General features: G+C 42.3%; 1 protein-coding gene across 1 annotated transcript in view; it reads right to left on the bottom strand.

Annotated features, from left to right (window-relative positions):
* Positions 1-3396: 3396 nt before the first annotated feature.
* Positions 3397-12429, bottom strand: part of KLHL36 (kelch like family member 36) — a 15192-nt gene continuing 6159 nt past the window's right edge. The window contains exons 4-5 of the mRNA XM_026042356.1: positions 11492-11649; positions 3397-6328 (exon numbers count right to left, since the gene is read on the bottom strand). Coding sequence (XP_025898141.1) covers positions 5773-6328; positions 11492-11649 — 714 coding nt within the window. The 3' untranslated portion in view covers positions 3397-5772. The remainder of the gene's footprint in view (positions 6329-11491; positions 11650-12429) is intronic.

The following is a 12429-nucleotide window of genomic DNA, read 5'->3' as shown; positions in this document are numbered from 1 at the left end:
GCGGCTCGGGGGGCTGCGGGGCGGCCACGAGGCCGGGGCCGCCCGAAAAGCTTCGTTTGGGGCCGCCCGGGTCTGCCACGAGGCGGGCGGCCATTGCCCGCCAGGGGCGCGCGGGGCCGCCCCACAGCGGCCGCCCTGAGGCGGGGCCGCCGCCGAGGCGGAGTTTGAAAGTGTCCAAAAAAAAAAGAATCATCCCAGAGAGCGATAATGACCTCGGCGTTTGTATCTGGAAAAATAATAAGTGACTAAGCCTATCTCATGATTTTAAGGGGACTGAGTCATAACTGAACGCTTCTGGCAATACTGATCCCCTCTCCCCTGGCAGGAAGCCATTGAACAAATCGTTAATTTGCTCTTTTTTTCCTTTTTTTTAARCTACTGAATCCTGTGAAAGGGGACTTTGGTTTGACCGTGAAAAAAGCTTAATGTTATAATAGGGAAATAAAAAACCTCACAGAGCTCATCTGGCTGGAGGCAAAATTCCCAATCCCACCTGACGGAATGGGCCGCATTTGTGGGAATGCAGCAGCACAGGCTCCCAGCGGTCAATTCAAGTACCAAATATGCTCCATGTTCTTAAGGTTCACAGAGGGGAGTGCAATAAGGTTACTCACAGCGTGTTATACACACTTAACTCCTCTGAGTATTGATCAACAGCAGTGGGGGATCGCATCTTGGGAAATCTGAAAGGGTTGTCTTATTTCACCAATAAACTCAATAAAATACTTCAAGCAGGTTGCTCCCTCACAAAAAGAAAGCTATCAGAATTGTTCTTATTCCACTGAAAACACAAAATGGTTTTGAATGGCTTATCCTAGGATATCATGTCGCTATATTGTAAGATTAAGCAATGCCTGGGAGGTGAAGGGGTTGTGAAGGGTTYGTGCTTTGGAGGTTCCTGAACTGAAGCGACTGATGGGCCCCTCCATCTGCTCTTTCAGGGACAGAGAGGGAAAAATCCAAAACCTCMCGGAGGGTTTCCTGGCTACTGGAACATGCTTGCTGACTAGTCCTACATTTGTGAACTTTCGGTGACCTGAAATTGCACAAGGCAGCAGCAGGCATCCCTGCGGCTAGAGAGGGCAGCCCCAGGAGCAGAGAGAGCAGCAAAGGCTGCGCAGGCAGCAGCCATCAGCCGAGAAATGCGGGATACCAGGAGGTGCTTTGCTCCAGATGCTGGAACTCTCAAGCAGACCAGGCTCCAAACTCCTTAAGCTTTCTGATAACTTGTAACACACACAGTTTGTTGACTCAAGGAACTTAAGTGTGAAATAGTACAAGTTAGCCTGAATGAAATTTCAAGCCTAGGCAAGCCCTTAGTGACTGTGTGGATGCTTAACTCTATTATGTTCCAATTACTATGCAGACCTTTTGGCTGAATTATTTGTGTTTCATCTTTCCTTGAGTACGAACCTTCTCTCTTCTCATGCAGCCCATTTTAGAGTTGCCCTTTCAAAAGCACTTTTATCTCACCTCTAAATTCCTCCCTTTCACCATCTTCTTCCTCATGACTGAACCCATCATGATAGAAACACAACTACATTTTTGCTCCCAGAGCTATACCGAGTTCCAGCAAGAGCCCGTGTGATACTCTAAYATGGATTTAGTATCAACAAACCCACAGCTCGACCGTGTGTCTGTCATCCATCCGGTGGGGGATCAGCAGGAGAAGGAAACTGCCTAGCTGGGAGATTCGTTTGTGTCCGCTCTGCTTCGCACACAACAGCAACAACACATTTCCAACAACAGCAACACATTTCCATCTGGAGTAGGGATGTAGCTGCCTTAGGTGGTCTGCAAAACGCCTCAAAACTAGAGTTTGTAAAGGGGTAATTAGCTTCTAACTCATTAAGGTCATAGGAACAGAATGATCTGGAACTGGCCAGAAGGTTCTTCTTAATTTGTTTCCACTCCATCCTCTTTCCTGCTAAAACTGCACAGATAAAGATGTTTTATCAAAAGTACATCTGAGTCGAACACATTAAAAGCTGGCCAGCAATCCTGAGGTCTTTTTCTATCTTTGTGACCATCAGCCACATCAAACTCTTGTTTTCCACTTGTCCAGTGCAAGGGTGACACTACCCATACGCTGAAGTGTTCGAAGTCTTTGCAATTTCTGCAATGCTTGGAAGAAAACAATTTGATTTCTTGTGGGGAAAAGCACTCATGCATATTCTTCACAATTTAAGATTTCAACTCAGAAACAAAAAAATATTTACTGCTCTCAAGCATTCAAAACAACCGCATTTCACACCATTGTGCAATTTTCCCCCAGGGTTTCTCCAGGGATTTTTGTTTTCTAACGTTAGTTTTACAGGCAGCAGCTCCTTGACATGTTGATGCTAAAACACATATATATGTGTGTGGGGAGAGAGAAGGGAGGGTTTTGTGTGGGCTACGAGGTGTCAGGCAAGAGGAGCTTTCCTTAGAATCTGGATTAAGAGCCTGTTTAAAATGAGGCAGAGCAGTATTTGTTTTTCCCCCAGGGCAGGAAGAAAACAGCGCTTCCTGACAAGAGGTAAAATGCCTTACAAAGATTACAGATGAGGGCTGAGGAATTTACAGGTGCAGAGGGCAGGCTGAGAGAGAAGAAAACTGGAGGAGAAGAGACTGGAAAGATGCACCCCTTCTCTCCCAGTYGTAATCACATGCAGAGACCCTTCTTTCACTCAGAAAATAAAACTAGAAATTCACCCATCTCCTACATGTTCCTCCTTTTATCTTTGCAAAATTCCAGCACATCCATTTGACAGAGCAGGGCAGCATTTAGATAGCTTATTCCGAAGCTACTTTAAACACTGCCTGAGTAATAATGCTAAGTCACAGCTATGTAAAGCAACATCCATATTACAGAGAGAACCTGCCAAACTGTGCTTTCAGCAACACTTATTAACAGGGGTTTTCTCCATGGAATGGTAATAATTTGTTCCTTTAATACTGGAAATATTCTTACAGCAACAACACACAGAATGCTCCAGGACTCTGGAATAATGAGATGTCATATATCCATTTATAGCCTTTGTTCTTGATGGGAAAAAAAAATGTGCATTAGCCAAGTAATATTTTATACTTCAGTTCAAATGGTTACATTAGACTTCTGCCTAGTGCCTGCAGTTCATATTAATGCCAGCTTAAAAATAATGACTTWTTTCCAGTTCATCAGTAAAGAAAGCATCAACCAAATCACCACACAAGTCAGACAGTGATGAATACAATATGCTAAATTTGGTTTATTTTTTCAGATATCAATGTAATACATAAGCACATTTAATTAAGGGGGGATATAGTAACAAGCAACCAATTAACTGAAACAAAGCAAATATTTGAAATCTTTGTTCTATGCTTACACATAAAAACTTCCCCAAAAGATAGGTAGGACTTGTCATTCAACATAACAAGGATTTCAGTCATATATGTATAATAAAAAACTCATGTTTGTCATAACCAAAAAATTATTTTTAAGATAAAAAAAGAATAACCATTACCTCATGCAATGCACAAAGTCTATAAAGCAAATTCATTAATGCAAGTGAAAAACTCAGGCATTTTTTTAAYCATATTAAAAAAAGGAGCTTTTACAAAATTAATCTCATAACCAGTTTTCTCAAATCCTTTCCTAGCACTGGGAAAGGATCCTGTAGCTTTCTGGACTCCAGGAATTTACTGAGAGGTACTTTTTTCAATACAAGGAAATTCTTGTAATATAACTAGGAGTTCTCTAAATGACAAGCGCATCTGATGAAATTTTTAAGTGCAAATCAATATTTTCTTAGTGTTTTTCCAATTAATGAGGTAACAAGGCTGCAAAGTACAAAATAAAGGGGGCAGCACGATATCAACTGTATGCACACTGGATGCAAAAAAAAATAAGAAAAAGGCAAATGTGAAATACGTGGTTCCAGTGTACAGCAAGGGAGACTGGAAAGACTGAGAGGGGTGGGAGAAGGAACCAGYATTTCCCCAGCAGAACTTTAAACCCAACCTCCCCAAATCCACTCAGCTGAAAATAAAGATTCAGTAAATTTAAAGCAAAATTTATCAGTATGTCCGACAAGCTGGACTCTCAGGGAAGAGGCTGCACAATAAATAGTCACAGTTCTAGCTGGCTGCCTAGCAATGCTGAGAATGGAAATGCTGCTTTAACAGCTGCATCTCACCCCAACCAGCTACAAAAAGACTAAAAGATCCGTCCAGTTATGAGTTCCTGACAGCAACAGGGCCACAATTACAGAGCAGTAGCTTCCATAGTAAATAACAGAATATATGGCAAATAAGAGATTGAGTTAGCAAAACATGCTATAAAAGAGTATAAAAGTTTTTAAAAACTTCTTAGAAAGCTCTTCTTTTGGGAAGGAGGAACACGAGTCTGTGGCCTGGCATTACAACAGTAACTAGAGCAGTTGTATCAGATTGCTGGGATCAACTTCTTCCAAACCAGAGGTGCATTTGTAAAATGCCCCAGGGTGAATGACCAAAGGCTGGCCAGACAGTCGGGGAATTTTAATATCAGCAGCAGAATCAGCTGTGTTTGTAGAGGACGGACTAACACTTGGGTCAGAAATCTCTTTGCTTGGTATGCAGAGGACAGCGTGTCGCAGGCAATTCGCAGTCCCTCTATCTGGGTCCCAAATACAGCCCTGAGAATATTTCACTTTTCTCCATTTTAAACCCTTTTTTGCTGGGGAAGGTGTTCCGAGAAACGCCTGATAAGCCCTGAGCTGCAGTCCCCACTAAGCCTATCAGAAAAGGTTAGCTTCTTGAAAAGATATTTTGAGCTTGTAGTTGTTTTGAGGGGCCAGGGGAGGTGGGCTGTTAGTTCACATAAAAATCCAGGTTGCTTTCCTTCAGGATTCCTGAACCCCAATTAATCATCCCAGGTTAATCAGCTTTTTCATAGCAGGTGCGTTCAGCACAACCCCTCTAACACCCAGTGGCTACTTGTGGTGACCACTGAAACCCTCAAAACTTCAAAACCTTCAGCAGTTTTTCTCTCATTCTGGGGCAGGTTTGGAAGTCTAAGAAAAGCTTGCCCTTGTGTTATGAAAAATGTCAGTTCCTGCCACCAACAGATGCAAAACTTATGTCACCTTTCCTAAATTTCAGTGTTCACAACGCTACCAGTCCAAGCCTGTTTGTTCTTTAGCCACAGAGTTACATCTTCTGGCTCTCAGGAATATAATGGAGTTATTTGCTCAACAAGCTGATCTGATCTGCATTCATCAAAAGCAATACTCTCTGTACAAACACGTGCTCCAGAAATCTGATACTAACAACTCAAAAATATACTGTAAAAGAAATTTAATGCAACAAAAATTCAGTATTTACATAACGTCCAAGTTTCATTTCATTTTCTCTCAACAGGTGCATYTGAGCTCCTTAGTAGTTTCCAAGTAGACACTCCATACTCTGTCTTCTATCAGCTCACCAGAAATTAGACTTAGCTTTAAAACGTCAATAGAATAAGATGTGCATGGAAATGCCATGAACCACAGAGGTAAAGGATTATGTTATAACATTCAGGAAAGTGGCAAAACCTCTTTTGCCACCTCACCCCTTATCCAGGGGGTTTTGGATGTTGTTTTTTTTGTTGCTTTTATCCTTAAACATGACCTCAATCAAAAAAAAAAAAAATCCACACTCAACTGTACATTTTCTGAGGCTTCAGAAGACACTTTTGTTTCCATTTCAAAGAAAGAATCAAGGCYAGAAAGAAACAACTGAATACAAAGTTCCTCTGGAGTCCATGCTCGAAGGCTGGCTCTGCAGAAGCAGTCATCTTCCTCGATCTTGATGTTTTTTTGTTTTTGTCTTTTTCTTTTTGTCATCTGTTTTAGGTTTCAATGCACAGACACATGCGGACACACCGGCAATTGCTTTGGGCAAGTCTGTTCCTCTGTACCACTTATTTTTCTCCTTATCATAAACTTGGACTGTTTTGGAGAAGACTGTTTCTTCCCAGCTGTAGCCTCCAAGAATATAAATCTTGCCTTCCCAAACAGCCACCCCTGACTCACTGTTTGCTTGCAGCAAAGGGGCAACTCTGGTCCACTGGTTACATTGAGGGCTGTACGACTCCACGCTCAGAATGTCAAAACGGGCCATGGTTTCTATGTTGTCATCGCTGCCTCCAATGGAATAGATGTGGTCCTGCAGGGTGCACATGCTGTGCCACCCCCTGGCCGTGATCATTGGCCTTTTCTCCTCCCAAACATCTGTGCGATAATCGTAGCAGAGCAGATTTTTTCTGTAAGGGCCAATTTGGTAGTCGTGGCCTCCTGAAATGTACACAAATTCCTTGTAGACAGTTCCTGCGTGGCCATAGGTAAATCTAGGACAGGCAAACAAACAAAAAACCCATCTTAGTACCTGGAGTTTTTATTGAGATAGCCAGCATTTCACAAGGATTGGTACTAAACAAGAAAGTTAACAGAAGATAGGAGTATCCCTAATCCTGTTAGTTACCCGGTAGCTTTTCTCCACATCACACTGGTGGCTGCAGAGTGCTAAGGAGTAACATTCACTTTCCAAGGCATCCTTTTCATACCTGGTCACTACAGAGTGCTAAGGTATGACAAGCACTTTTTAAGGCATCCTCTACAGTGTGTCATACAACAGAAGCAACCCATCCTGCTCTAGTTGCCATGGCCTTCTCTCCCATTTTTCTGTTCCAGGGCTTGGGTTGGATCAGTCTGAGAGGGCCTGAGAGGAAAAAATCCACAGCTCAGCAAGGGATTCTATGACAGAAAGAGGAAATAATCATGATACCTGTCAGACTTAATAGTAGTGATTAGCCAAGAAAAAAAAAAAAAAAAAAAAAAAAAAAAAAGAAAAAAAAAAGAGAGAGAACTACTACTGCCTTCCCCTTCCACAGCTTCAGGATCGTGAATCGGTTCTCGCGCCCCAGTGTTCACAGCCCAGTTTACTTACAAGCACATTACAATCAATGTCCTTTTCATGATCTACCTGTCTGTTCTACCACATCTGCTATACGGGTTATAATGTCTTCAGTCACCTCAGAACAAGTCACTAAACCTTATTAATCAGAGACCAGAGGCCATATTTGAAATAAGACAAATTAAGCTKGTGGAAACTATCCTCATGAATGTCATTTCCATAGGGCAAAGAGAAAAATGTTGTGATTGGCAATAATAAAGCCACTACAAACCCAGTTCTGGAGACTGTTCTTAATTTTACATATGGATATTTCTGACAAAACCTTTTGAACCCAAAGCAGAAGGCTAAGATGAAGGACTGCATCAGTTTCTTTGAACGCACCCTTCCTGCACATGTCTTTTTTTGTCAAAAGATGTAGCTGCAGCACCAGCTGTGACAAACTAGCTCACACATCGATGAAAAAAGCTCRAACTATTTAATGCTCGTGAGGCTGCAGAGCAAAATACACACCCTGCTGCACAGCTACCTTGCTACATAGCCCAGGACTCAAGATAACTCAACCTGCATGGCAGACCAACCTATTTCACCATTGCTTTAGCCTGGAATGCTTTCAAGCTCTGCCTGAACATGCTTAAAAGCTGAATGTGGATAAAACCTCGAGCTGGTTTTATTTCACATGGTAAAGGTTAGTCTCAACTACATGAATTGTTCTTCTTCCGTGCACATAAAGCACCAAGTGCTTTGGAGCCAAGGGGAAAAGGTGCAAAAGAAAAGCCACATTTACCCTGGAAGCACAATAACTTCTGAGAAAACCTAAAGATGTTTTTTATTATTATTCCAGAGGGCTATCAAAGTCTCKGATCCTTGACTAGTGTCTGAATCAGATAATTTTAACAAGCTGCCCATACAAAAAAAACAAATATCCTTGCCACACACWTGGCTGAAGTAATGTAGTGTACCCAGGGCAGATGCTGCAGCACCATCCATGCAGAACTTGCAGACTAGGGAATTCTTATTGCTACTTAGTCACTTGCTTCAGAAGCTTAAAAGGCAAGACTGAAAAAACAAGCCAACAGAAACACCATGCATCAAAATGAAAAACCTCACAGACAGCTATAAGACCGTATCCAAAAAAGACATCTCAAAAATTCTCTAGTTCGTTATCTGATTAATCATGGAGAAACCTAAATCCTGCTCCATGCTCCTGCGCGAGAATTCCCTGGGCTGCAGGTTTTTCACCTTCCAGAAATGCTGGGTGTTGATCTAGTCTCCCAACTCCTCTCCTAACAGCCTAACAAAGTAGAGCAGCACCCAAGTCTCTTGGGGCACCCAGCCTGGCTCGTACCCTCTTTGCTTCTCTGTGCATGCAGAGGGGTGGCTCTGAGGACCTAGACCAAATACTGGGGAAACAGGACAGGAAGGAACCTGAATTCCTTCCCTTTCCCAAGCGGAGGTGGATTTGAAACCCACATCTTCTAACCAACAAGCTACCTGGAAGACATGCAGTAGAGCTCTCCACAGAGGCAGCATGAGATAATAGTCTTGTCTGACCCTGGGTGATGCAGGCTAAATCTTTACTTATGCCATCAGGAAAGCAGAATTCTATATGGGTAAACAAGTGGCACACACTTCCTCTTAAGCCCACACAAGCAGTCTAGCCTAGACCGCTATAGAAAAGGYTCTGAAGCTCTATTTTTTGCCTCGATCAACAGGTATATCCAGTGAACACCAATAGGCGAAACACTGATCTGAAAAGGCAATCGTACCTGAAGAAAATTGCCTGTGTGAATTTGTTATTTTGCAATATAGAGAGATAACCTGTTTCAACAAGTTAAGAGTTAGGCTAGACTAATTTGTGGAAAGTTCATCCCAAACTGCAAATATTAGGCTTCAGCCTAATAGAAAACCGCATGAAACCATACACAAATTCAAAACAATCCAAAAGAGTGCCTTCTGTAGTTTAAACAGTGGCACTTTCGAAGTATGCAACAGAAGAGCACATTTCAGTACAAATGGCCCAGTCATCCTCCAGGTGCAAGCAACAAGTATCAATCACCTGGATGAGCGGACGGAGGAGACAGAGACATTAAGGAGAAAAGAGTTACCACTTAGAACATAGTAGCACCAACTAGCAATTTTGAATAAGCTTCCCAGTCACAAAGCTGCAAATGACACAGCTTCTGTCACAGCAGCACCATTTGGTGAACTCTAGACAATCCAGGAYCGGGATTTATCCTTTTTTACAGAGAATGAACACCACACACAGCCCAGCTCTTRAAACTTTGGGAATCCCCTACTCCAATCTGAGTCCAGGCGAGCTGTGGTTATTCAGAACTGTTGAGTCCACCTGTTGCAACCTTGCAAGATTATTCAAGATACAACTAGTAGAACAGCTACCATCACTCACTAACCTGTTCCAACACATTTCTTTGTATAACTTCTCCCATTTATTCTGCCAAATTTTAACCTAGGGCCAGACGATTAATTTCCCAGGTGCCTGCAGCACAGTTTTGCTAAGTCTGTTGAAAATGAGAAAACACCGCACCAGCTTGTGCTCTGCCAAGCTACTCAGCTACTGCTGTTCCCTTCCAGGCTGAAAACTGTGCAGGCAACTGCTCCCAAAGAGGCAGGAGGAATATCTATTAAAAAGACAGCACTCTTTTTAGGAACGGGGAAGGTATCCTATAGCCATGAACCTTAGCAAGGTTCATGCAAGATTCACTTGTAGCAGACTTGGACCAGCTCCATCACTTAGATAGCTTGGCTGAAGTTTTTCCCATTAAGCATCTGCCCCAGGATGTGGCGCTTTCTTTTCCAGTAAGACAGAACTATTCAGTCAAAACAGCTCAGCTCCTTCCAAGAAAAGCGGATGGGGAAACGACAGCTCTTCCTCTGAGGAGCGTATTATTCCCATGTACAGCAACAGGGACACAGGCCTTGGAAGGTGACAGGAGGCCTCTGTGCCAAGGAAGCAGGCACTACCTTTTCCCCCAAAATCTCCCCACACCTGGCAAGCCGTGATTCTTGGGAAAGAAAAGAAAAACCTTATCTGCATTTTTCAAACAAAATATTCATCCAGTGTAACTTCCAAAAATTCCAGCCTGCACAACCTTAACCATCTATGTACCAGCTGCCACCACAGAACAACACGTGCCTATCACTTCAAGAACAGAAACTTGATTGGTTTCGTGAAGCTGCAAAATTTCCACAGGCAACACACAGCGAGCAGCAGGAACACACAGACAACATTGCCCCTTTTCGGACAGCTTACAATCTGGTTGGCTCAAGCCAACCACGAAACCCTACCCAAAGACCATTTAATATGGTGGAGGGGGGAAAGGTAACTAAGCAGAGAGGGGGGAGAGAGAAAAAAAAAAAAACAAAAAAAAACCCCACCACCTCCCTCTGCTCTAATGGGAGTGTTTTTGTTGTTGTTGATGATGATGATGATCATGATGTTTTAAACAGCATGCAAGGCAGTCAGGTCACATTCACATTTCTTTGAAAAAATGTGTCTGAAGCAGCTGTGCTACAACTGAGAGATGTTACTTGAATCTCACAAGTCACCCCAATTAACCAAAGGGCACAGGAACTAACGACACTCTCATATGCAGATTTCCAGGGAGGATAGTGATGTGTAGCCTCAATTGCCAGATCTGCCTGCGTGAGCAGAAGGAAAAAAAACATCCTCTTCTTAAAAGCACTCAAGCCCAGCTGTTAGCGTGGATCAGACTYGCATTGCAGCACCTACCCAAAATAGAATTAACAGTCTTCTGTGCTTTCACTGGCTGCCTAGAGCTCCACAGTCCTAAGGCTAAGGAAATAAGAAGTCTCCTATCTTGTTTGATGTTGCCACCAAAAAAACAAGCACTACTGCTAAAGCCCCAGGTTCTAGACACGGTGAAAATACCACCTTGCAATTCTCAAGAATGTGAAATATTGTAAAATCTGAATAGCTGCTTGCAGATTAGATGCTCTCCTWCCAGCCTTACAAAGTCACCACCCAAAAGCTGATGCCAGGTACAAGTTATGTCCTGTGCTGTTGTTACAGTAAGAGCTCTGTACTAAAGCCTCTCAAAAGCACAGCTGTAACTCAGACTGCACACTTGAGAGAAGTCACATTTGTCAGGGATATCTGGTACTTGTATACAGGTAAATGTGGATCATCTGCAAAAAACAATATTAACAACAAAACAAAGACAAACATCTTAAGAGGGAAAATGACAGTAGGCAATGCAACAAATTAAGGCCAAACTAATTCTAAAAGCTTTCGATCAAGAGCCAAGCAGGGCCTCTGAGAAGACTTTGCTCCGAGTGACTTTTGGAAAAAATATTAAAGCCTGGAGAGCAAAATTACAAGCCCTCTTCCCTTCCTTCCTTTGGAAATGCCTCTGGATAGAAATCAAAACCAATCCAGCTGATATAACGCATATTGCCTGTAAGAGATGTTTGCTCAGATACCACATATATATGTTACTTGCTGATACAATGTTGACTATTTTTTCTTTTGATACCCATTCATCTGCTAAAATCACATAAGCTCTCTTCAACCACACTCTTTAAAGAAAGGACAACTTTATAAACTTATCTCTGTTACCTTGGCAGCCCTGCTATATAGGACCATGTATCCTTTTGAGGACTATAGGTCTCAACTGAAGAGAGGGCTCCGTTTTCATTCCTGCCACCCACAGCCACCAGCATGTCAGTAATAGCTCCCAGGTAGAAATCCACACGACGCTGTCTCATGGAGGCAACCTGCCAAAAAAAGTGACACGTTGACATCTTCAAACATGCAGTAAGCAAGCTGACTTAATGTGTGTGTGTGTGTATGCATATATATATACACACACACACATATATAAATATCTGAGGTTATTTTTTCCCCATTAATTTGACAAGGGGAGCTACTGTTTCTAATCTACTATATTCAAAAATTACTTTTGTTTTTTTTGCAATACCATTTTACATACGGCCCTGTTTCAAAAAAAGGAGATAACAGAAAGCATTCAAGAAACAGGCCACTCCATAAACGTCTCAGTGTTACACAGGTCACCTTGCAAAACTCCCTAAATAAAAGTCTATCAGAAGCAGTCAACACCAGAAGGCAATCACAGAGGATTATTGGTTCAGAAAGGCAGGCACAGGATAGTATTTTATAGTCTCTGCATTGGCAGCAAGTTTTAAAATATGACTGGAAGGAAGTAAATAGCTTGTTCTAAGAGTCATTTAACAAAGTGACATTTTAGAAATGTCAGAAGCATTTTCTTTTTCATGTGTGCTAGTGCTTGGGAAAGACGAACGAAGCAATCACCACTGCAGGCCTCCTCTAGCACTATTCTCAGAAGTCATTTGRAAGAGCTGGAATTAGGTCCTGAACAGGGACTGCAACAAATCAGATACCTAATTCTTAAGAGAGGTTGAAAATCTGACCCAAACTCTTTCCCTTGTGTGTGTAATTAAATCATTGACACAAAGGATTCGAGTAGCCACTTTCCCATTTAAACAAGTCATTTTTCCATCATTTTTACATGCTGA

Source organism: Nothoprocta perdicaria, unplaced genomic scaffold, assembly GCF_003342845.1.
Source record: "Nothoprocta perdicaria isolate Ctin4 unplaced genomic scaffold, notPer1 scaffold_30, whole genome shotgun sequence".
Taxonomy (NCBI): Eukaryota; Metazoa; Chordata; class Aves; order Tinamiformes; family Tinamidae; genus Nothoprocta; species Nothoprocta perdicaria.
This window is presented reverse-complemented; position numbering and strand designations above follow the sequence as displayed.